The following is a 25590-nucleotide window of genomic DNA, read 5'->3' on the forward strand; positions in this document are numbered from 1 at the left end:
AATTCATGCATTTAGATTAGTGTCTACTTTGCAGACTGCTCCCCAGACAAAATAATTAAGGCATTTTTCTTCTGTAACTGGGGGCAAAGTTGTTTCCTGGCCTTGAGAAGTAGGAGACATTGAAAGGCAACTGGGTGTTGCATTTTTCTTGTGATTATATCTGTAGTATGTGAAGGAATCTTTCAACAAATAATCCTTAAAATATTGATCTTGCAGAGAAAGCCTGAGACTAGAAGGAATTGTCTGTCATCAAACTTGCCGCTCACATGGCATCCTGGGAAGATGGTCGTGGAGTTGCACTGCAGGCTCGTTGATCTCACCTCTGTTTTTTTCCCCAGTTGTGGCAGGGAGTCTTGAGGTGGGGTTAGGTATTAGCTCTATATACAAGTATTTTAGAGTTTTTTATTTTTCATTTAATTATATTGCCTTTCAGCAATATAATTGCCTTACGGCCTTTTGGGATGTGCCAGCACAAGGGAAATGCCATTGAAAGAAGAGCTGGAGCTGGTGCAGGTGCTGCTGGGTGCGGGGCTTCCCTGTAAACCAAGTCACTTCTTTAAACGTTCAAACAGAGACTAACAAGTAGAGCTAACTCCAAGTGCACGTTTTTATTAGCTGGACTATTTTTTTCTCCTTTGTAAGTGCTGATATCCTAACTTAAAACCGTATTTGGTATATTAGAGAAATTCTGTAGCTGATTGTAGCCTATAAAATTCGTATATTGAAGCTCCCAGTATTTGATATTTGATACTTAATACTATTAATATTTAATATTTAATACTAGAATGTGATGTACTATATAGTTCAGCTGCTTCCTTGTTATATTTTTCTGAGCCTTTTTGCTTATTTTATTTCTATGATACTCAAGACAAATCGTTTCCTGGTTTTGATTTTGTCCTGGCATTTTTCAGCAGGCTATTTCTTAACACTATAGAATTCAGTAAGATGAATAACATTTTCTGTTTGTTGTTTACATTAAAAAAAAGCAAAACTTCTGTTTGAAAAAAGAGTATTCCAGATGTCTCCAGGCAGTAGGAAATACACATAGTATACAGTCTAATAAAACAGCAAATATAGCAGAAGGATTAAAAAGTGGCACACGTTAGCAAATGGTCTGAATTTAAACACTAGTCAACACCAGGACTTCATTTTAGGTAGGTGAAATTCACATGTGAAATATTAAAATTTAACTTTATAAATATATTTCCTTAGGACCAGGACGCTGTGCATTTCCAAGTCGTCTTTAAAACTTCCTTTTTAATTTAACTTTGATTAGATTTTCTAGAATGGAATAAACATAAAAGCATAAAAAAAATGTAAACCATGAAAGTTAAATGCAAAACAGATACATCAACAGCAAAAATATGGAAGTCAGTCCCCTTGTTCCTCAAGTGCAATATGGGAAGGGCAGGAAAAAAACCTCTTTGTGTTGCTGTGTTCTGCTCCACTGCCAGCTCGCTTCCCCGCAGCACCAATTGCAGACTTGCCTCTCATTGCAGTCACTTTTTTATTTCTTTAAATCCCAGTCTCCTCATCCACACCCACTTGGGTGTGTTTGGATGGGTAAATCCCTTAGATGATTTGAGAACATGATCTAAAGAGCACTTAAATCAATGGGAGTCTTTAATGTTGAAAGGGGGTTCTTTATAGATGCCTATTGCAGGAGGGAGGTTTGACTTCAGCAAGAGGAGAATGTCTTCGGTGGTCAGGATAATTTGGTACCAGCATTGCCCCTGGGTGAGATGGAGGGACGTGGAGTTGCCATCCCTGGGGACTGTTAAGGAAAGGACAGAAAAATTCTAGGCGAACATCTACCAGGTGAAATTTTGTCAGGGAATGGACTAACTGACCGTTATTTTCAATGAATTCTGTGTCAAATTTTAAGGTAATGGTGTCAACATGCCAATCAAATGCTATTTACAGTAGCCCAGTGTTGCTGAAAAGGTGCAGAAACTGCTTATGTGGTACTTTTGGAAATTCAGTTTTGTGGGTCTGTTTTAAACCTTCACCTGTTTGCTTAAACTGTTCTTGATCTTTTTTGTCCATTATAGTCCATCATTTTCAGATGAAACATTACAGCAGTGTTCTCAAGCTGGTTTAATGCTAGTTTTCCTCTTCATTTGATTCAATGTAATCCCCTAAGATGTATAATATGGAAAGATACCTGCTTAGGTTGGGAAAAGGTATCATCAAGAAATCACAGCACTTTTCTGGGAGATCGTCTGAGAAGATGCTATGGAAAGTTCAGGTGAACACAAGGAAGCTCAAGGGATGAGTCACAGAAAATGTGGCACAAAATCATCATTCTTTTTAAATGTAATGCCTAAGCTCTGTGTATTCAGTGGTTGAAAATGTAATGAAAACATGGGCTCTGCTCTTGCATGGCTTTTTCCCATTTATGTCAGTTGTATGTGCTTGTACCCTCACGAGCACCTGCTGCTAGCATTAAAGGCCTGATGCAAAAGGAAATCTTCACACAGCAAATTTTTACGAAAGCCAAATGTTTGACCAGTGGTACCTATGAGCTCAGATGTGTTATCTTACCCTAATTCTTTCCCTGTATTTTTCTCTTGGCCCCGAGGAAACAGCCGTGTCATGGATCACTCTAATTAACGAGGGCTTCAGAAGTAGAGACTACAGAGGCAGTGCCTGCAGGAACTTTGAAAAACACCATAAAATTTCAATTTTATTTGCTCTCTTTACAGCGCAGAAAAGAGGTAAACAAAAACCCAGTCTGAGTGTAGTGGTTGCATTATGTATGAGTTACGTACCGTCCAGGAGAACCAGGGTACGTCTTTGCTGAGGCTGTCTTGTAATTCTTGTCATCTGCCTTCCCCCTCTAGACGTGGACGAGTGTGCGGTGGTGAATGGTGGCTGCCAGCAAGGCTGTGTCAACACACATGGCTCCTTCCACTGCCAGTGCCGGGCGGGATACAGGCTCCATGCTGATGGGCGCACTTGCATAGGTAAGTAAACATTACAAAGCACTTCACGTACTTCAAGATGTGTTATTCTCTGCTAAACTAGTCTTTGCTTAAGTGCAAAGGTTTGTAGACTTCCCCAGTCTGAGTTTTGCCTAATTCATAAAGGATGTCGGTATCCCTTCCAGTTCAAGTAGTTTGCAAGAATTCAGGTGTTTCCAAATTTGTTCCTTTTTTGAGAACAAAGCGGTGATGGTGTCCCGTGTTTTGGTGATGCAATCTTGTGAAAATTTCTTCTGTTTTGCAGCAGGCATTAAAGGAATAGGGGGTCTTAATTTCCAGTGAAAATGTTTTTCCAATTCTGAGCATTCTTCTTTTGTGTCACATCCCCCTCCATGTTCCAGCCGTGCCCTGGGCTTTTCTGCCCCCATTACTCTTCCTCTTACTTAGTCTTTTTGCCTGTTTTTTCTGAAGAGGTACAAACAGAGGATAGTGAAATCTCCTGCCCACAGGTGCCTGGCACAACTCTGCTCTTCCAACCAAGCAGTCCCAAAGTGCAGCTTGTGTCTTCAGTGATGAAGACAAAATAAAAGCTTGTGGTTGCCACCCTGAAGTTGGATTTAACCTTACAGTAGGTTACCATCTAGGTCAGACTGCCCAGACTGGGACCCCATAGGCTTTCCCAGGTGGTGGCATGGGCAGAGGCAGGAGGATATTGAGTGGGTCGAGGGGTGAGATGATGAAGTAAAATCTCTGTGACTGTGCTACAGTGAGCAGAGCAGAAAATCCTCTTGGGAGGATCAAGAGCAGAGGCCAAATTTGTGTATTACTAAGATACATTTGAGAATATGGTGGTATGGACTTGTAGCTAGAGAGGGAGCTCTAACAGGCTAATGAAATGTTTAAGTATGCACTCAGAGGTCTTCTCTGGTTTTCAGAGAGTGCATGAAGAGAAGAAGCCCTCTCCTTCATCTCTTCTCTTCAGCCTTTGCTGTATATTGAATTTTTTAGGTAAAACAGTAATGCAGAACTGTCTGCTTGGGTCTGTTTTACATTGTAGGTATTAGGCACAGTAAGAAGTATGGATGGGGTGGGCTGAAAACTCTCCTCCAAGGCATATTACATGAATGTTTAGTTTGTGCTAATCCTTTTAGCTCACGTAGGAGGTGCCCATGCATGTGAAGCTCAGAGTTTTGAGCACTTTTCCGGAGATTCTGCTCATGCTGTGGGCTGATAATTAGGGTGCTATAGATTTGCAAAAGCTCCTTGTTCCCACAGCAGTCCTATGCCCTTTGATCCATTCCTTTATTTACATCGGTCTTTAAAAGGTTGCACTGCTCCTGTACATCAGGGATACATCTTCATCCGCTGCAATCCTGTTTGTAACATCTCTGTTACAACTGATATCGAATTGCCCTTGCTCAGCCAGCAAAACCCGTGCTGTACTCCTCTGTGGCACGCCTAAGCAAAAGACAACACATGAAAGCCAATAACAAAAGAAGTTGCAAACCAAACTGATTGCCTCTCTTTAAATTAGTTTTAAAGCTCCCATATTGAAGATCTTCAATTCATGAATGCTCGCTTGTAGATGTGTTTCCCTTTCTGCCGACATTAAAAATAGAGCATGGGCTGGCTGCGGGTCTCACCTCGGCAACTGCTCTGCTAATCTGAACGATGCGTGCAGTTGTACTGACAGACACCTACTGTCAGAGGAATCCCATTCCAAGAAACAGGCATTAGAAAACAGTAGGAAGAGGGTGGATATGATCCCAAAGGCTATGCCCTGTTTTTCAGATTCGGGTGAAAAGCCACTGATTTATAGTATGGCGTTACCCTATGCATGGTTATGTAAATGAGAGCACCATGGAGCTCTGCAGTTCAGCCCGTGACACAATGCCCATTTATGTGCTTGTGGAGAGGATTAGCAGCTCTGCCATGAAAAATAAAGCCTGCGTTTCTTAGATTGGACTCTGAGCCCTGAAACAAGACATGCAGAGTTAATTCTGCATGTTGCTAATAATAATAGTAAGTATACTGTCCTTGTGTTGCATTTAAATCAGTACAAAAGTCAACTTGTTGAATTCTGCAAAAAGGATTAAAATGTTCTGTCATTTGGGAAGAAGAAAAGGACGTCATTTGTTTAAATTTTTAAGCCTGATTTTAGGTAATATGAGAAGAACAGTTAAGTATGGTCGGACCACATCTGCGGAATAAGTTCACTCACAGTTTGGTCATTGTCTCGGTTCTTGCACAAAGTCCCTTGGTTGTGCTTAACATCAGCCAAATATGTCATCAGTCATTTCTGGTATTATCACAGCAATAAATTTACTGATGCAACTAGAACATAAGATGTATTAGTGCTCAAGCTGCAAGAATAATGTTTTTTATTTAAAGAACTTAACTTACCCTTTTAGGTTTGTTGGGTTTACCACATGCAGAGACTTTCAGTGTTTTGGTAATTAACTGCAATTAAAAATATGGTGAAGTCTCAATCTTTTCTTGATTATCTTAGCTGGAGAAGGAATGGGCAAGGAAACACTAGCGTAAGGGAAAAAATTAACGTAAAAGCAGAGTGGTTTATACTGAACTAGAAACACTAGTGTTTTTCTGTGAAATAAAAGAGGGAAATTAATCTCTCTGAGATCTGACCAGGGAAGACCCAGAAGTGAAAGACGTGATGTTTGAGTTACGTTACTCTCTCTGAATAGTCTCATTTTCAGCTGCGGTGGAGAGGGAATTTTATACAAAAAAGGACTAAAGTGGCTTTGGGGGGAAGAGAGCGAGAGAACTGAATGATAAATGCAAAAAGTAGGTATTATGGCAATTAAATGAATTTACCTGTGTAATATGTAAAACCTTCTGTGGACATAGAATAGTAAAGTTTTCTCATGGCACAAATAATCAAGAAGCTCAGTTTGGATTTGTCCTAGCTACAAATATTATCAGAAAATAAGTTTTCATTTCACAAATGTAAGTATTCACAAGAAGTTATTAAAAATACTTAATACAATGTTCAGTTCTGTTTGCAGTATCTCAGAAATTATCGAGGAGAAACAGAAATAAATCCTAAGATGAGAGACAGGATTAAGTTTCAGAGAGAACTGCTATCATGATAATGGATATACACAATACTGAGCAGAGGATATTGAGTTCTGTTTCAGCTGTTTAGACAAGACACCAAAATAAATGGATATAATAAGCTCTCATGCATTGGAGCACAAGACAGTTACTAATTGATGAGGACAGAGAGAAGCATTTCATATAAACCAGTAATCCAGGAGTGCCTAGCACTAACTGCTTGCACTGACCGTTAGGGATGGCGAGTTTGCCTCTTCTGCTACACCGGTTTATACATTCAGTTTTGAGCACTCATCCGATCAAGAAGTAAACTGAATAATGCACCTCTCTCCTGACCTGGTGCAGCTAAGCAGAACATCTAGCGTTTCAAGTAGGGCTTGCATTAGCAATAATATTTCTTCCTTGGATACTTTAGAGGATGTAACGATCTCTCCCACGTACTAAGAATAAAAAGGGATTACGTTCTGGAAATGCACTGTTTATGGAAGGTGATTATCTCAGCTGCAGAAATAAGAAACAAGCATCCCTTCAGACAGGCTTTTCAGATGAACCCAGTCCAGATTGCTGTTATGTTCATTCTTTCCACGTCTTCTTTTTCTTTTTGGCAACCCTATGTTTCTGGGAGCAAAAGGGCCAACGTCACTTGAGGGGAAGCAGATTTTGCAGCCTAGATGGCTTGGAAGTCTCCCATACATAAGGAAGTGGATCTATCTTCTTATAAGATACTCAGCCTACATCTGAAGAGTCAAAAACCTGGGATAAGCTACTTTCTTATGTGATTGCATGGAAGATTACTGAACTTCTGTCACAAGCTCTTTCCAGCGAGTCCGGTCCTCCTACCACATCATGACAGTGTGTTTGGGATCCTGACTAACTGCTGGTGGTTCATCCTTCCACCACTGGTACGATCCTCAAAATACATGGTTTGAAGAAATCTGTTTGTTGTTTGTCATTCCTCCTACTCTCATTAGAAATTTCTGCTCGTACTCTAAGGCAAACAACCTCTAAAATGGGTTGTCTTGTTCAGTGATAACTAGTGTGTGAAAGAAAATGCTTTCTTCTTGAATCCTTTGATGATCTCTGATACTTTGTGCCATGCCAGAATCCCATCTTTTTCAATGCTCCTTCTCTTTCTTAGCTTTTTTGTCTCAGAAATTTTGTTCATATTGAATTCATATTTAGATACATGTGCCAGACTGAACGTTCACTAGAAATTAGGTAATTAGAATAACCAAAGGTAACACTGTCCAATTTTTTTTGTTTTTAATGCCTTGATTATGTTAATGTAATGAATTTAACTTCATTAAAGTTTAACCAACTGGTGTCTGGAAAGCAGAAACTCAGACAGAGAACATGTTTATTGTAGTATCGGGCTGTGTTTTTGGCTTGATGTAAATTCATTGTCTTCATTGGAATTTATTCTTTTTTTGAACTCCTGGAAGTGAAAGCAGAGCACAGTCTTCAGAGCCTGATTCATCTCTGGTGCCAGCTGTTATCTTTGATGTCTGCCTTATGCAGAAAAGCTGTTGAGATGCGGGATTTTATGGAGACTTTCGCACACTGAGGCTCTTAATAGAGGAAGTAACAAAAGAAAATATCTCTACAAATCTATAATCTGTGTTTTTCCACATAAGTAAAAGCACAGTATGTCTGAAGTTACATTTCTTGTAATTGATAAGGTTGGATTTAAGGTGATGGAAAACATAGTCTTGGAGAGACTGCATGTTCTAACCCCATGGTTGTCATGTATGCATCCAACTATGGCTTCATACTCAGTTTTTTTTGTAAAAATATGAGCATTATTATAAAAAATAATGTATATTTCTCAACCATCAGCAGATCTTTGTCTTTCCTGTGGGGTACCTCCCACCGCCGTCCCCCTTCCTGCGATGCTGCCTCCCTCGCTCAGCATCGCCAGACATTATCCCCAGACATCCCGGCAAAGAGCCGGGGCCAGGCCCATACCGCTGTGCCTGTCAGGACTCAGCAGCGGGGCTGGTTTTCTACCAAACTTCAAGAGTAAATCTTTGAAAGTGGAGTGCATGCCATATTTCTGCCCGAACCCCAGGCACGTGCTCAGACCTCCAGCCACAAGCCCCGTTACGAGAGGTGGAATTAGACTCATGACATGCCAAGTCTCTCCCTTTTTCTGATCAAAGATGTGCTGCCGGCATCTGGCAGCACAAGCATAATTTGTCCTGTTCCTTCCCCGGCACTCTTCTCATTCAGTCTGGTACCTCCTCACGTAGCCCGTGTGATGCCTCGGCAGCAGGGGTGATAAACCTGGCCGCGGCTGCTCTGGAGTAATCCCTCGCTCCCCAGCCACTGGCAGAGACCCATGCAGGGCCAGGCTGCAAGGCCCCACCAGTGCAAGCTCTCAGCGCAGGAGTTCACGTCCGTCCCCTGCTGGCTTCGAAGCCTCCAAAATTCTTGGTACGGCAGGTTGCTTCTTATCTCCTTACATCCAAATTGGCTTATGCCCAGAAAAGGAGAGAGAAGATGGCACTTTTAAAAATTGAGATGTGTATTCTATTGCTTGGAGCCGATTTAAGGCGTTTTTCATTTTCTGAAATATTTTCATCTTATTTGAATATTCTTGCTGAAAAACAGGTCTTTGGATACAAATGTACAGCAAGCAGGAAGCTTTGAGTGTATTGGGTCCATTGTCTCCCGTGTAGAAATCGAGCTGCTTTCAAGTTACATCACTAACCGGGCGGGAGGTTTGCAGACACCCATGGAGATCAGAAGCCAGGGTCAGGTCCAGGGTGCAGCGAGGTGTCTCCTGGCTACTGCTGTGTATACATCCATGATAATGTAAAAATTTGCTTTTCTTTTTGTCTTTTTAACACAGATTTGACTGCACAAACTAAGTATTTGCTAATTGGTAGCATAAGGTCAAATGCATCCTAAGGCAGCTTTTGTGGTTAATGTTTTCTTAATGTCTATTACAGATAAATGAATTAATATTAATATTCCTAAAATAAATATCAAAGCTCTTTGCTGACTTCATTGGGTCCAGAGTTTCATGCCTTCCATGAAGGACCAAATAGTCTTCCCAGCTACTCACGGAGAACATAATATATCCCTGCTGTTAAAATATATATAGATGCAGTCATGCACACACTCACACTTACATACGTACAGCACAATAACAGGTTCAGACGATCTATCTTATTTTTATATGCAGTGTGCGAATAGGTGTGGGTGTGTGTTAACGTATTTTGGCAGGAGGAGAAATGTTTCTCCAGAGGCCGGGGATATATGTTGAACAAAAACGAATATTAATTTGTTTGGGTAAAAGAAGAAGCATCTTTAGAGATGTACTAAAGAGCCTCTTGTTCCTTGTGGTTTACTTTGTAAGTCTGTCCTGTGGAGCTTGTGACTCCTGTCATTTGCAGCTTCCTATGCATGAGGTTGAGGAAATCAGCCTGAAAGAAAATGTCTTTTTTTTTTGGTAAATCAACGATAGCAGGGACAGGAAAAAAAACAATGGGAAGGTGCCAGTGGGGCCACTCTTTTTTATTTCCCTCCTTACCTCAGTAGATTCTCAAGTGCTTTGCTGCTGTCAGATCAAAGGGTGGCTGTACTTCAGTCAGCATTACAGCTCTTAGATCTCACCTGCCTCTCACTGGAATCACGGGCTTTCACTGACATGGGACGCTGTGTCAAACAAGCACCATGAATGCAAGGGAGAGTAATCACACAGGGGATGGGGACAGGTGCATTTATGAAAGCTGTTCGGCAAGGTTTGCGCATTTTTACTGTTATTTATGTATTTAAAATAGGAAATAAGTTTCTTGGGTTGTTGACATGTGTTCCTTCAATGTTTCCTTGGCTCCAGCCATCAATTACTGCAGTGTTAACAAGGGGGGCTGTGAGCAGGAGTGCGTTCAGCTCAGTGAAGACCGATACAAGTGCCAGTGCCAGCCAGGCTACCAGCTGAAGAGGGATGCCAAATCCTGTGAAGGTAAGTCCTGCACTACCTGCCTGGAGACACACATTAAAGGCAATTTAAAAGACCCAGGATGGTGCTTTGGGTCGCTGTATTCATCCATATTTCACCCTGCTTGCCAAAAGCAGCTTTAGGAATTGCTTATTAACAGCATTAAAATGACACGTGTTTGAGGTGTGAAGTTCATGTTGGTTCACAACTTTGAACAAGATTTTGGCCTCATAGACTCCTGGCTGTTTGTTGCACACTGACGATGATGACATAGGTTAGGAACTTAATAATGTTTTAATTCTAATATTTTATTACTTACCAAGTTGTATATAGAGTTGGCCTGTAGAATATGTTTTATTCTACATAAAGTCTTTTCTTTATCTGCTTTTGGCTTATGTTGCTCCTAATCGCAGTCTGATTCATTTATCCTCCCCTTCAGGTTTCTAAGCAAACACTCTCACAAGCAGAACAGAAATGCTACCTTTGGGTTTGATTATTGGGTTTTTTCCTCATATATCTTAACATATTCATCAGTTTTTAAGGCAAATCCTCCCCCTTCCCCAACACAAGCGCGCACACATGGTACCCTTGAATATGCCAGAGAAAGGTAGGGCCAAATTTATGGATTTATTGCACTAGAATTCCTGTCACAAAACCGCTTCCATATGGCTCCTCTTCTGCTCGGAGATTTTATATGCTGTGTATAAAGTGTAAGTAAATCCTGCTGTTCAGCTTGCTTCCAACTCATGCTGTGTGCAACGAGCACTTGGCCTTCGGTTTTGGCCTCCCTGAGTCCTGCCCTCCGCAGAGACTGCACACGCTGCGCTTCAGCAAGCATCCGCAGCCAGCTCGCCTCTCCGTCTCTCATGGGGTGGCCACGTTTTGTCCCTGAGATTGTCAGAAAGAGTTGGAAGAGAGGAGCGTTAGTGGGGAGAGGGTGTCAGAGACCTTCCTCCGCTGTTCTCCAGCCTGTTTCCAAACCTTTCACGGCTCCTTCGCTGCCTCTGGCACTTGAGATGTCCTTGGCCAAGCCAGCTGGGCATGTGGACCCCTGCATAAAAGTTTTTGGTGTTTTTAATAGTGGTGTGGTGGGACAGAGGTTGGATTGGCAGGGTCTAAGTGTGGCGATGCCTGGTCGGGTGGGAGTTGTCCCTTGGGTGGTCGTGGTCATGGAGCAGTTCAAACCTTCATGTGCCACTTTGTGCCCTGGCTCAACTCAGCAGCAAAATGAGCAGGCTCGGTCCCCTAATAGGTGAGGTTTTGCCGCTGCACAGGCAGCTGTGGCCATTCACTCCCTCGCGTGGTGGGGCTGATGAGGGTCAGCCACCCACCGAAGGCAGCAGTTCATCACCAGCCAGTAATTACTGAACAGTGGAGAAGGGGCAAGGTCAGCTTTGTCTGCGGGTGAGACCTTATTAGGAGTTCACGTGTATGCCTGGTTACCTGTGTTCAGGGTGGTGTAAATCAAAATATAATAGCGCAACACCTCCAGGAGGACAGCTGTGGTCAGAGGAAAGGGAATCTGTCTCAAGGGGAGCTCAGCTGGCAAAATGAAGACCAAGTAGGATGCTTTTCTCCCATAAATACCTTAGTGAATAAACACCTGGGAGACAAAAGTGCTAGTTAAACCGATCGACAAGATTTTTACAGGAACAAATGAGCATAAAGTGGCCATGAATACGTTTGAGTTGGCAATTAGAGATGTTTTAAGTAGAAAAGGTGGGAGGAGGTGAGCCTGGCTGCTTTCAATTTCCAACCAGAAAGGATGGCTGCTGTAGCGCTAGTTTGGATGGAGAAACTACAGCATCATGAGGGTATTTACTACAGCAGGCATAGCTGTGCTGCAGGTGTGGAATCGTCCTCGCTGACTCCTTGGGAGGTAATGCTGCACCCCATAGCCCTGAAAGGCCGTACAGAAACACCCAAGCCTAGCAGGGTGGTGCAGCCTTCAGCATGGAGGCAAACTGATGAGATGGTGTGGCATCAAAGTGGTGAGATGGGGGTGAGGCATGTATGGATGTGGTCAGCAGTGGCTGTGATACTTGTGCAAGAGAATGGGCTGTATAAGATGTCTGCTAGAGTGAATTCCTTGTTGGGTTATCCAGGGATGGTAAGAACAAATACCTTTCTCAAGCCACTTTGAGCTTCCCTTCTATAAGTTAATGCTATTTCCACCCCTAACCTTCCTTGCATGAGAAGGAAATTTTACTCCTTACCACTTCATATTTTCCCTAGTGTAAAGTCATGGTTGCTGTGAGCAAGAAAATTAACTTGATAAGGCCCAGTTCTTTCTTTAGATGCTCTAGAGGTCATGGCAGATAGGACTGGAGACCCTGTTCTTTACAACCCTGCAGTGAAGGTCTGGAAGGTCCACAGCACCTGCAGAGCCCATATTCACACTTCACCAAGAACATTGCTGCCATCCTAGATCAATGCATCACCATGGCTTTTTCAGATGAGGTTCCTGGATGTCCTAGGACATCTAGAAAATGAAACCATTCCAGTAAATTTTTTGCCATAGTGTTTAACTAGTGTTGGAATAGAGCTTCGTAGGATGGAGTCTGTTATCCACTAAAGTTATTAAGTCAAACAATAAGAGCCAAATGTGGAGGAAAAAGAACACTAATGAGTTATTTTTAGCTTTTCCTGAAACCTGCCTATACCAGGAAGGAACAGATATGTCAGTGGAAAACACGTCAATCAGTGGTCGCCTTATGTCCTGAAGATCTTCCCTTTACAAACTTTTCTCTTGTCTAAGGACTTCCAAGGCTGCTATCTTTATGCGAATTACTATGTTTTACTAACATCTACCCTATAATTTGTTGTTTGCTTGTTGTCATGTCACAGACTATCACAAGTTTTACTGTATGCTGTAATCATTCTCAAATTAAAGCTTTAGATGATCTGAAAACCTTTATAATATGCAGGTTTAACATGCTGTTTGATAGTGATTTCATTTAATATATCCAAATACAAAAAGAATCAGCAAATAACTCAGTATTTCATATCGGCAAGGAACGAGTTCTTGCTTGAAGCTAAATCCTTTGTAGAGCAGAAATTGTCAAACTGCAGAGCCAAGTTGTCAGCCTTGAGAGTGTCACGTAGGGTGAAGTGCTGCTCTCCCTTGGAAACCTATTTGCAACCTATCATGTTGAAAGTCCAACAGAAAATTTCAGTTCTACATCCTTAACAGTGATTTTTTTTTTTTTTTTTTTTTAAATACTGTCAGGTCAAACTCTCAGCCTGCAGCCGTGAATGGTTACGTTCTTGAGATGCCAGGAGGTGAAACGAGGGAATTTGAAGGTGTTCTGGGGCAATGTTCTCCTTTGCCGAATGGTGGCAGAAAATGCCACTGGCTATCCAGAAAAGTGAAAATTGGAGGAAATTAAAAAAACCCCACCCCATATTTAAATGTATCTCTATAAAATAGAGGTCTGTCTTTCCTATTCCCTTCTCCTGCATAGCTCTATGTATGTATGTGGTTAGCCACTGGAAGAGAAAAGCAGCAAGGTCTAGAGGAAGACATCTTCAACAGTTCCCCAGGGTTACCAAAACCCTGACTCCACTGCTGTTGCTGTTGAACTGATGGTGACTTTCCTACTGGTGCCCCTGTAGAAGTTGGCTTGTACAGAGCTTGAGATGGCCAGTGAAGGAGATGTCAGGCTGGAGGCAAGTGAGGAATACTGGCCAAATGTCTCACATCAGACAGTAATTAGTAAAATGCTAAAACTGAATTAGAGCTTGATATGTACAGAAATAGGCTTAAATTTTAAAAAGCTTTATTTGAAACTGAGAAGAACTCTAGAGGACACATTTTCAAAGGCGTCCTCCAAATTTGCCTATGTAATGTTATTCACCAGCACGTTAGTGTAACTAGTACTCCAAAATGAAACCTCAACCTTGGGCAGAATACCAGATTTTGATATGAAAACTCTGGCTCTTAACTCAAATCAGACCTGTCCAAACAGTCCCACTAGGTCTATTTTTGTGTGTGCAAAGTTTTTATTTGGGCAAATACTTCAGTACACTTCCAGCAGGTACGTGTTTCTGAAATAAACCCATAAAACACAGTGAAATCTTTGAGGTGGAGACTTCTGCAGACACTTTATAAATAGCGTTTCTAAGTACTTGCCACTTACAGCCGGCTTATCCTTGAAAAATGGTATGTTATTGTTCAAAAAAAGAAAAAATCTTGATGTACAACATGAATGGCATATGTTTTTAGATTGAATGAGGTCTTTTGGGGCTCTTCAGCATTTATTTCCTCTAGAGACTTTTAAACACACATTGTTCCACGGCGAACTCCACCGTTGTATGTGTTTGTGGGTTCACACATATTGGAGTGCTAATTGCTACTGTTTAGAGCAACTCTTGAAATCTGCTCAGTTACGGCAAAAAAAGGATAAAATGTACTTTTCTTGTCCTACATCCAAGGTGTAATACGAGCCCAGTTTCCCACTGTTTAAAGCATTGCTGGTGCTCTATGAAAAAGGCTGTCCAGCAAGAGAGAAAATAGCACACAGAAAAACAACGGCTTTACTATACACCAAATTCTGTCGAATATTTTTTTTTTCCAGTCTAATCTCTTACAGCTACAGTAATCTTCGTTGCTAGTTGTAACGATGGCAGGTAAGACCATTTACAGACAAAAACGTGACCTTTAAGTTGACAGTGTGCTCTAATTGGTTTCAGTGATAGACCCCTGCACAAATGGGAGTGGAGGATGCTCACAAATCTGTCAAAATGAGAGAGGAATTGCAAAATGCAAGTGTCATCCAGGGCATTATCTTTCTGCAAACAAAAAGTCCTGTTTAGGTAAGAAACTATGGACTATTTGCTGTGAAGAAAGGTATCAATCAGTGCTCTGGCTTACTGAGCTTTGAAAGGAAAGGAATATGTATGCATTTTGAAACAGCGTTTCTCTCTGTGATATTTATGTCAGCCAATAGTCTTGAAGGACCATTTTAGTAATGAAAATTACTCTGTGGTCTCTTAAATCATGCTTTCCAGCAACTGGATTTGTAGATGCTGTAGTGTTATTCTTGTAGGGTCCCTTTAAAATAATGCCCCAGATACAGCTCCTGGAAAATTGGTTCAAGTAACACTCTGAACCAGGTCACTGAAAAGCTATTTAGAATTCAAAGGGCTTTTTGGCTGGAGAACTGTTTCCGTATTAATAGAGAAACTACTATGAAGGAAGAAATCATGAAGCCTAAGACTTGCAAAGAGAGGAGCTTAAAAAGTTGAATTCCAAAGTCCTGTATTTAGTCTGGGATTTTCAAAAGGATCTAAAGCATTTCTGACCTGAAATGTGGGGGAATTAGAGACCAAAATACTTGCTTTTCTCTTTCAATGTGATGCTTGGAAGCTAGATAGTTCATTAGTTTTATGAAGTGCAAAGCACCTGTGGACTTCACGGTGCACAGATTTTTTACCAGCCTTGTCGGGATCAGGGTATGTATTCAGACACTAATTTTAAACAACTCCTCTTGAAAACTTGGCCAAAATTTTGCCCATACTTAAATTCTTGTCTTACCTATACAGAGTACTGGGTGCTTTGCAAAGTACTTACTTCCTACCCTGAGTGTTTTACTCAGTTGCCTGTAAGCCCTTCTGCAAGTAGCATTGCACACCTCAGTGATTCCCCTCTTACTGGGATTACTCATGAGTAAGGTTACTGAAAAAGCAAAGTATTTTCAAGTAGTGTAGACACTTCACTGATGATTAATAGATGGAAACAGCAATGGGTTTAATACTAGGGTCAGCATGTTACTCATTTTATCTTGGATACATGTTGACAATTCTGTTAATTTATGTATAAACTAAAGCACTAGGTAACTTGCAATGTTATCTATTGGAACAAATTTTCTTCCTGACCTCATGGCAACAGTCTTGAATCATTAAGCATCATGTCTTACTATGGATTTACAATTATTGTTTTTTCTCCTAGAAATTATTCAACGTCTTTTGCAAAATTCAAGCTGGTATTTGAGTCTTTGGAAACTGAACTAGAAGGAGACAGAAGGCAACTAAAGTGCCATACTTTAGCTATTAGCTGTATTTACAAGATATGGAGAAACATGTGCAGGATGGTGGCTGCGGTTCAGTTTTCCAACTTGTTATTTTTCTATTTGAAAAAGCAGAAAAAGAGAAAAGAACATTTACAGCATTCACCAACATACTTTACTTGCAAAGTGGCAATTAATTACAGAAAAAGGAGAAATAACCCATTTTATTCTAAACAGCAGCTACTCACATTGCTGCTTCAGAGAAGCTGTCATTTATCCTGAAATTTTCATGAGTCAGTGTGTCGTTTTTGCACTGCCTGGGGCCTCTTTTTGCAAGTAGGCTGATTGCATTCGTAGAGCTACTTGTGTTCAAGTACAAGGGGCCATGAATACGGCACTGGTTACAACACATATAGAGGAAAAAAAACATGTTAGGAAGTGGTTTCCTGTGGTAAAAGGTGAGGAGATGCGCACCAGACTACTCTCTCCTGTGTGCGAGAGACTGAACTATAAGCATTGCGATGAATAATCTGTATTTTGCAAGCAAAATGTCAGAACAAGAGAAGGAGCAGGAGGTCGGTTAGGGGTTTGCCACGTCTAAGATAATGCCAGTCTTTGCAAGGAGGCTGGTGTTTTCTGCAGCTGTGCTCCACAGCAGCAGTATTTAGTGTGAGCTTTTGTTGTTTTTTTTCCCAATTACTCTTCCTTTAAAATATTTTCATGGTCTTCCACTAGGTTTTTAGGAAGATGGGTGCCTTTGGTGACATTTAACTCCAAAATACAGACTAGCGAGTGTAAAGCTGAGGAGCAGACTGCTTGACAAAGGACTGGGTGAAGAACAGTCTCCCCACCTACAGCTCTTCACCTTTTTTCTTTTCTTACAGGTGGGGTGAAACTCCTCTGATCGGAGTAGGTGCCTCCCTGCTGGACTTCTGTAGAAGAAGCTGCAGGATTCAGGGATGTGACAGAGAACATCTGTCTCCATCATACCTGCTGAAACCCAGCCACCACTTAATCCAAATCATTTGACATTCAGAAAATAATCAGCTATTTCCTGCTCCATTAATTTAAATATAAAGGCATTGAGGACCTAGTGGTAGTTTTAGGGTACTGGGAGATAGGACTTTCTTCTGAGTTCTTCATGTGACTTCTTTTGCCATTGCTTTTTTAACAGGAATAATAAACAAGTTGCTTTGGCTGATACTGTAAATACAGTGTTTGATATTGTAATATTCACACTGAGAGGTTCAAGGTCAACGGTGTTTAGAAAAAAAGATTATTTTGGAGAATAATGTTGTGAGTTCAGTGTTCCTGGATTCATCAGATGCTGTCATTTGTAGACTAACATCAGGATGCTCTTTTCAGTATATGTTTGGAAATACAGCCATGTCTGTGTAGAGCAATATTATTTTTTATTTTAATATCCAAATGAATGTCTTTGCCTTTCTCTCTGCTTTGTAGACATTGATGAGTGTGCAGAAGGGAGAGCCAGGTGTGCTCATCGTTGTGTGAACACTCTGGGATCCTTCACCTGTGTCTGTAACCCCGGCTTCGAGCTGGGGGCCGATGGAAAGCAGTGCTACCGTAAGTGACACTTTCACATCTATGCATTTCAGGCTATCTTATCTGCAAACTGCTATGCTTCATTTTTAATTCAGTTGGATTAGCACTCCCAGCAAAATAAATGTATGCAAAAGCTCAATCTTAATACTGTTTTCTTCATCTTCTGCTACTGCTCGTTTTGCAGGTTGATACATTCCTAAGCCTGTGTTCACAGATCTTAATTACTGCATTACAAAGAGCAAATAGCCCTGTTGGTTTATCTGCAGAGTCTGGTGCATTCTATTGCAGAGCTACCAAAATACTGCTATTCTATGAAATGTATTCATTCCTGCCCTCCTTCTCCCAATTTTTTTATATGCTGGATCTGATGCAAAAGAAAACCAACGTGATATTCTGCTCTTGTCTTTATCTGTCTAGGTTTACTTATGTTTCTCCTGAGATTATTGACGCTGTTAAGTGGATACTTTAAAATAAAAAAAGGAAAAAAGCAGGATTGGGGATGAAAAAAATATTTGAACAACTAAAATTTCCCAAACTAAAACGATGCTGAGCTCTGTTGTCTTCCCTCACATACTTACCTCTTGCCAGCAGGGTTTCTTAATCAACGCTACTTTTCTTGAGAAGGGGACTGACTCCCAGTGCTGTTAGTTGATGGGTGATCCCTGGGCTGTCCTTGAGGGCAAATTTAGATTAATAAAGGAGGTGATGTGGAAGAGTTGGTGTTATTATGGACCTAACATAAGCTCACTGGAATGCAGACAAAAGCATGACCTGTTATAGCAAAGAGGTGGGCAAAGATCGTTCAATCTAATAATACCGTGCAAGAACTTTCAGCAGAATTTTCTTAGGAAAATATGCTGCATGACAGAGAATGAATGCTTTCTTCAAGAACGTGTGTGTAAGAAATATTTATTAAGGATGAAATTCTGTTTCAAAGCATTAACATACATTAAAAACAAATGCCAATCATGTGAGAGACATCCTGGAGGCTTATTTCATAGGTGATGGGGAACTGTGAGTAGTGCAATGGCAGAGGAAATGCAATTAATATATAGATATAAAATGATCTGTTACGGGGATAAAAAAGTGGTTTAGACCACTTAGATTTCATTGTGACTTTCTGATAATATTTTTTCTCTATGTTCAGCAAATCTCAGGGGATGGTGATTCTCTGTCCCTTATGTACACTATTACAGAGCAAACAATAAAAACATTCTGCATATATTTATGATCAGGATTATCCCAGTGTTTGAGCAATTTACAATCTTTGTTTATTCTTTCATTTCCCCAGCAGCATGGGGAAGAGCTGTTATTCCAGTTTTACTGATGAAGAACTGAGACAAAGTAAATGATGAAGATAGTGTATAAAGTCAGATTCTATGTTTGATCGCTGGGTTTCCTAAATCCCAGCTTAACACACTGGGCAGGAGACTAGATTTCTTCTCCCTGGTGCAAATAATCATACCATGCATGAGATGTAGCCCTCCGTATATGTTCTCCTAATCTATACCCTCTCCCAGCTAGACTTGCTTTTCTGGTTGGCAGGCAGGTTGCTCCCTGCGGGCACAAAAAGGGGTAGGATCAGAGCCACCGACACAGATGTGTACACGAGCCGCAGCAGCGGGGAAATGCCATCCTTCTGTACCAGATCTGATAGCCACAGCTCTGAGCTGGGGTGTTTCTGACAGTACGATGGCTCCTTTAGGGAGGGTGTTTCTCAGTCCTCCTACATAGTATGGGAAATTAATTCCTCTCTAAATAGCTCTGTAACAAGACAATCCAGCTAATTCTTCAAGAGAAACTTTATAAATTTATAAACTTGTATTTTCTTTTCATCCTAAAAAAATCATTTAATGAAGTACCTTGGTGGGAATGAGATGGACAGGTGTTCCCTTTCCTCTATGAGGGTTTCCACTGGACCTAGGCAAAATGTTGTGAGGATTGTCCAGCGCAACCAAGTGCAGGAGGGTGGGGTGATCTGTCAGTGCGAAGGGGGCTGGTGACAGCATCGTACCACCACCCTGTCTTAATTGTAGGGGGACAAAGTCTCAGCAGAGGAGCTGCTGTGTTCCCCCTTGAAGGGATGTCCAAGGGTCAAAACCTGCAGATTGTTTTGCTTTGTGATTAGGTGTCAGGCTTGGCAGCAGGACTCTACTATGAAAATTTTAAGGCATTTGTGTTCGGTGGATGTTTCAGAACCCAACTCTTTCCCATTCACAGACAAAACTAAAAGCTGCTTTTTGGAAAGCATAAGCAGTCTGGGTTGAGGTGAACTGCCTGGGTTCCTCAGGTGGTTCCTTTCCTTCTCTGGGGCAAGGGCAGAACTCACTGTTAGGTTCAAACAAAGCATAAATCTCAGGCAACCCGTGAACGCTCCCGTAGCAGGCAGACTGCTGAAACGGTGAGCTGGCTTCATGTTACCGAAGTCGAGAGCATCCACTGTTGTGACACAAGGAGACAAATACCTGAAGTTCAGTGATTCCAAAACATGCTCTTCTCGGGTGTGTGTGGGAGCTGAGTTTGTATTTCCTGCTACAGCAGTCAGCTTATGTATGCTTTTTTGCGGAAGGCTTATTCTCCGGTGACTGTCCCCCTGTGCTTGCTTTTTAACATCCTTTTGATTTATTTCTCTGCAAGGCATTGAAATGGAAATTATCAATAGCTGCCAGGACAACAATGGTGGTTGCTCTCATCACTGCGAGCACACGACTACGGGGCCGCGCTGCTCCTGCGACGACGGCTATCGCCTCGATTTTGATGGCAAAACATGCGCAGGTAATTCACGGCGAATGCTGCATCTCCACAGGAGGAGGGAGGAGGTGTGGTGAGTCTCTCTGCAAGGGGAGCCTGCAGGAGAGCTGTCACTCAAGGAAATACCTTCCCATCCCCTGCCCTTTTCCTACAAGTTTTAATTAATACTGTCCTCTGGCGCTTCCTCAGCCGCTGCTCCAGCTTGCCTTGCTCTGCGTGTTTGCTGGGATTATTAATTAATGAAGGGAAGGAGTTCTGCCTCCCAAATGGAAGATGACACTTCGGTGCATCACCAGTTGCTGTGGCCATATCTCATTGTGTCCAGCCCAAGCATCACTTGGCTGAATTTTTTTGTTTCCCTTCCTCGGCTGGCGGCTGGGAAGAGGGTCGGCTCTGGCTGGGCGTGGTAGCACTGCTGTTCTGAAGTGCTTCATGCGCAAACTCCACTTTGTGTTATGGAAGTTGCTCTATTTCCATCAGATTTGCGCAGTGATGAGATTGCACTTCTGGCTGAGAGAAATCTCACTTAGGAAGTGAAAGCAATAGAGTTAGATCTGTTTTTATCTCAAGAGAAGAGCTTAAAAATGCCTTCATGTTTTAAACGATTTTATGATGTGATATTTTTTTGTTTACGGCTTTTGCTATGCAAACTGTATCTCATTCTGGTTTAGACTTGCTGTCACTATGCCATTAAAATTTTCAAGAATAGCCAAGAAGAGGGGAAAAAAAAAGCAGGCATCACAGAGCAGTGTAGTAAGACATGAGGAGAGGTAGAGAGTGGGAGCTCTGATGAATGTGAGAGGCATTACAGACAAGAGGAGTTTTGCAACAAAAAAAGCCAAGTGCAGGAGAGAGGAAGGAGCAGGGGAGGAGGGAAGCACCGAGGTCTGCAAGGGCGGTTGATGCTGGAGCTTAAAAAGCAAAATAAAAAAAGGTCAGGGAGGCAGATTTGGACCCAGAGCCTCGCAGGGGTGGGATGGGTTACACAGTCCCGTTTGTGTATGGATGAGAGGAGACAGAGCAGCCTCCTGCCCCCCACCCCAGCTCAGTGACCTGCTGATGGAGATTTCAGAGGGAAGCAGTTACTCTGGCCACAGTGAGGGAAGTGAGAGCACAGTGGAAGGGTTTGGCAAGGCTGAGGACATGAAAAGCTGCTCTTAACAGCAAAAATCTCCTTTTTGTTGGACACACATTTCGCATTCCTACACAGACAAGGGGCTGTTGCTAGACCCCAGAGCCAGGCATCGTCTGACGTACTGCAGAGGACCTCGGCTTGTGACATTTCTGGAAAACACTCTGTGTTCAAATAACCTGCATTAATCATTTTTGTGCTGACCTCCTCACTTCGATTGATTAATTACATTATCTTTCTCCTCTTTCTCCTGTCGGTGTTTCCTAATAATGTTGGTACTCCTTCCAAGGTTAATTGAGACACTGACCTTTCCCATCTGTGGCTGCTCGTCTGGGTAACGTTCAAAAGCATTCTGCAGACTCAGCATTGACAAGGTGGCCCTTGAATGGCCACCGACCCGCTCAGCAGGCTGCAAGGGCTGAGATCAGCTGGGAGCCTGTAGTGAAAAGATAACAGCTCGGTTCTCATATCTAATCACCAGAACAGTGGTGTCGACGATACCAATTTCCGGGTGGACACAGGGCAGCATAAGGCAATGGGCAATTAGTTATCAAAAACTACAATTGCACCTAGCAGGCTGCTGATGTCCAGAAATGCGTTGTTGGATCAGAGCTTTGTTTCACTGTTAGTTTGCATTGAAAAAGGTTGAGCGTACAGAAGTGCAAATGGTTAAATGTAGATTACTGACAAATAGATGGTATGTGTGGGCTGGTGAGACCTAGTTGTTGTCTGTTTTGTAAATCACCTCATGGCACCTAAGACTCCCAGAAAAAAAGATGCCTCTCCCTGGACATGGAGGATATTGGCTGGTGTGGGGGAAGGGAGAAGACAGCCATTATCAGGATTCAGACAGTGTTTTATGTGGGTGAAGGGAGAGGAAGACATAGAAAGGCATGTGCTGAATAGCGCAGTAGCTGCCGAGCAAAACTGTGGCAGCAGCTCAGACCGTGTCCAGGGGCTGAACAAGCTGCCCCTTCCTTGCAGAGCTGGACGAGTGTGAGACTGGAGAGTCCTGCTGCTCCCAATTCTGCATCAACCATGTGGGCGGCTACGAGTGTGCCTGCAAAGCTGGGTTCCAGCCGAACGCCGACGGCTGCGCCTGCGACGGTGAGTCCTTTGATACCGTCGGCTCGGTCTAGCTAAGCACAACAGCAGGTAGAAGAAATGCTGTCAAAGCTCATCACAGGGCTTTGTGGGCATTTCCCTGATAAGAGAATCAGTGACCTATGCCAGCTTTGCTGATAAGGTGTTACAAATGTGTAATTTCCACTTTTTGAGACTGGAATACAGTAATAACCTAGCATCAAGCAGGGAAAAGTGGGGCTGCGGGAGATGAGCCAGCAGAGAGGAACTTTTCCTCCTCTCTCCATGGACACTGTATATTGATGTGCATTAAAGACTACTTCTACAAAAGGAGAGCCCTCGAAATAACCAAAGGATCAACTGAGCTTAACTGCTTAAAGCAGCTGTTTTCACTTGAGACAAAAACATAAGTGAAATAATCTGTTCCATGTTGCCCTGAAATGTTTTAGTATCTCCAGTACTAGTGAGAAACGGAGAGCCCCAAAGTACTAAGAAAATCATGTTTTCCTACATGCAGAATAATTTTTTGAATGCAGCCAGGTGCAGAGTACACTCTCTGAGCAGAGGTACTTGCACCTAATCAGCATTTATATCTGTTTTTTCTAGATGTGGATGAATGTCATCTTGATAATGGCAACTGTGACCATTTCTGTGTTAATTCTCTGGGGTCGTACGAATGTGCATGTAAGGAGGGTTACAGGCTTGGTGTTAACAGATGGTCCTGCATTGGTAAGTTATTTTTACATCTTGAAGGCCATTAAAGTGTTTCCCACTGATTTAAAATGTGAATTCAACTGAGATTTTCACAGATCCTGGGATTTTGGGAGGCCAACTTGAGCCATCTCTGAATGTGGCCAGGCTAGAGCTACGTGCAACACGTGGATCCCAAGTTCATCCTCAAGTAATTTTTTGGTTTTGCCAAAGATTAATGGGAGATGAACGCTTAAATCCCCTGGACATGTTTGAAAACCTAAACCTCGTGTTTTAGAAATAAATACTATTTTGACAGTTTTCTTGCACTATTTGATGAAGTTTAACATCCTGTGGAAAAAAGGTAGCCAGATTCTGCTTTGATGAACCAAGGCAAGTTTTCCACTAAAGTCAGTGGTGTGATTCTGGATTTCTGCCAGTGTAACCAGTACAGAGTTTAGCCTAGCAACTTAATTTTATAACCAAGTTTAGCACCTGCTAAACCTTGGGAAGAGTTTGGTATTTTAACCAACTCCAAAAAGAAAGCCAACTGATTTGCCATCATTTTAAGGCTCAAATTTTAGTTTTTCTGAAAATAACTTGGACAGCCAGCCTCACTCTATATTTGTCATCTCCAAAATAAGCTAATGACCTTCATTAACTAAAAATAATTTCAAACTTCAAGTGAGGAAAATTAAACTCCCCATTTAATGTTTTTTTGGACTCTCCAGGACCAGAGTTTATTTCCAGAAGAAAGGAAAGGGAAAGATTTCCTGCCCCTCCTTTTCTCTTTTTTGGATAGCAGATATGTATACGTATTACAAGTACAGATGAGAAAATGAATTGGCTGTGACTGCTGTGCAGACTGCACAGGGGTGTAGCTGGAAAATCTACCAGCATAATAAAAAACAAGATGTAAATGAGAGGAAAGTGTCACAGAGGAAGACTCGGGGCCGGGTCCTGATGGCACGTGTGTATGTCAGCCCTAGGTGGAGAGGAGATGGATGTGGAGGAGGCCGCAGGGTTCGCTGGGGCTCCGGGGCTGCAGTTCAGAGGTCCCCCCCAGCTCCTTCGCTACGCGCTTGGTTCTCTCTACGAGGATGAAGACCTGCGAGGAGAGCTCACCCTGGTGCACAGGGTCGGTGAGTGAACAAGCGTCACTTTTAGCCATCGCGGCAAATGCGGGGAATAGTCTTGGAAAGAGGATTTGGGGCGAGAGTGATGCTGGGCTGGCCGGGCTTAAGCCATCAGGAGGAGCAGAGGAAGGGTGAGCATTAATCCTGCTTTCTGTCTGTCCTCCATGCCAGCGGGGAAGAGGCATTGCCACATGTCCCATCCCAAATGGGATATGTTTGGAGAACAGGAAGGCTCCCTGGTCGCGGCTGCTGCTGCCTGGATGTGGCGGGGAGGGATGCGAAGGGAGGCATGGGAAAAGTGAGCAGCACAGCAAGCAAGGGATGGGAGGCTTCTTGGAAACACAGGGTGTATGCACAAAGCCCCAGAGGCAACAGACAGAAAGATCCTGTTCATCCCGGGGGTGAGAGGATTGTGTGGGTTATTGCAATGCACAAAATCGACCAAAGCTGCTCTACTGAGAACAAGCCCTTGGGAAATGCTCCCTTTCTCCTAGAGCTAGGAAGGGGAGGTGTGGGGGCATGTGTGCCTGTTTACAAGCCCTTTTATAATAATTGGAGGGGTTTTTGCTTAAGATATTTGCATTCTTGTTTGTGGAAAAAAACAACCCTCTGGAGATTCAGGTCCCTTTTGATGCTTTGGGCGTGTTCTCCAGGAAAAGCACAGACCTATCCACGTAGAGCTCAGGCTGGCCGAGGGCTCGGCACAACTGGTGGCAAAGAGAGCACGAGTACACACAGTCACAGGAGTTGGGTGCAAAGCAGCTTTGCACCCTACCTGGGCTTTGCATGACTTCAGTCTTTCCACCTGAAGGTGGAAACTTCACCACTTAAAGAGTATTATGAGTTGAAACCCTGTGCTTTCTTTCTGATGAGCGCAGTATGTGCTGGTGGGTCACCAGGGAGGAATGAGATTTCTTATTTTTGTTATGAATGTCCTGTGATTTTTATACGAGCTCTAGTCATCCGAGGACTGTGCCCTACAGGCAAAAATCGGGAACTGGTCTTGGCTTTAATAAAAAATTAACTTATTTTTATGAACAAAACTGTTAAGACCTCCCAAATCACATAGCATCCAGCCAGACTCAACGACACTGATAAACAATTGGAAAACTGATAAATGAGATAACCACAGGCAAAATTATCAAGCCTAGAAACCACAATCAAATATTTATTGACCAGTTTTTGTATGTTTTATTTATGTTTAGCTACATAAATTTGGGTATTATCAGTCATAGCTGAGCATCTGCACTTTTTCTAAAGCTGAGCCTTTGCAGCACATGAGGGT

The 25590-nt window shown here is 42.4% G+C and overlaps 1 protein-coding gene across 1 annotated transcript in view; it reads left to right on the plus strand.

Moving 5' to 3' along the window:
* Positions 1 to 25590, plus strand: part of LOC103899993 (multiple epidermal growth factor-like domains protein 6) — a 188632-nt gene that overhangs the window by 118176 nt on the left and 44866 nt on the right. The window contains 8 exon segments of the mRNA XM_019472408.1: positions 2844 to 2966; positions 9841 to 9966; positions 14635 to 14757; positions 17412 to 17534; positions 20151 to 20288; positions 22381 to 22503; positions 23086 to 23208; positions 24159 to 24311. Of these exon segments, the coding sequence (XP_019327953.1) occupies positions 2844 to 2966; positions 9841 to 9966; positions 14635 to 14757; positions 17412 to 17534; positions 20151 to 20288; positions 22381 to 22503; positions 23086 to 23208; positions 24159 to 24311 (1032 nt within the window).

The sequence above is a fragment of the Aptenodytes forsteri genome, unplaced genomic scaffold (assembly GCF_000699145.1).
Source record: "Aptenodytes forsteri isolate BGI_AS27 unplaced genomic scaffold, ASM69914v1 Scaffold179, whole genome shotgun sequence".
Classification (NCBI taxonomy): Eukaryota; Metazoa; Chordata; class Aves; order Sphenisciformes; family Spheniscidae; genus Aptenodytes; species Aptenodytes forsteri.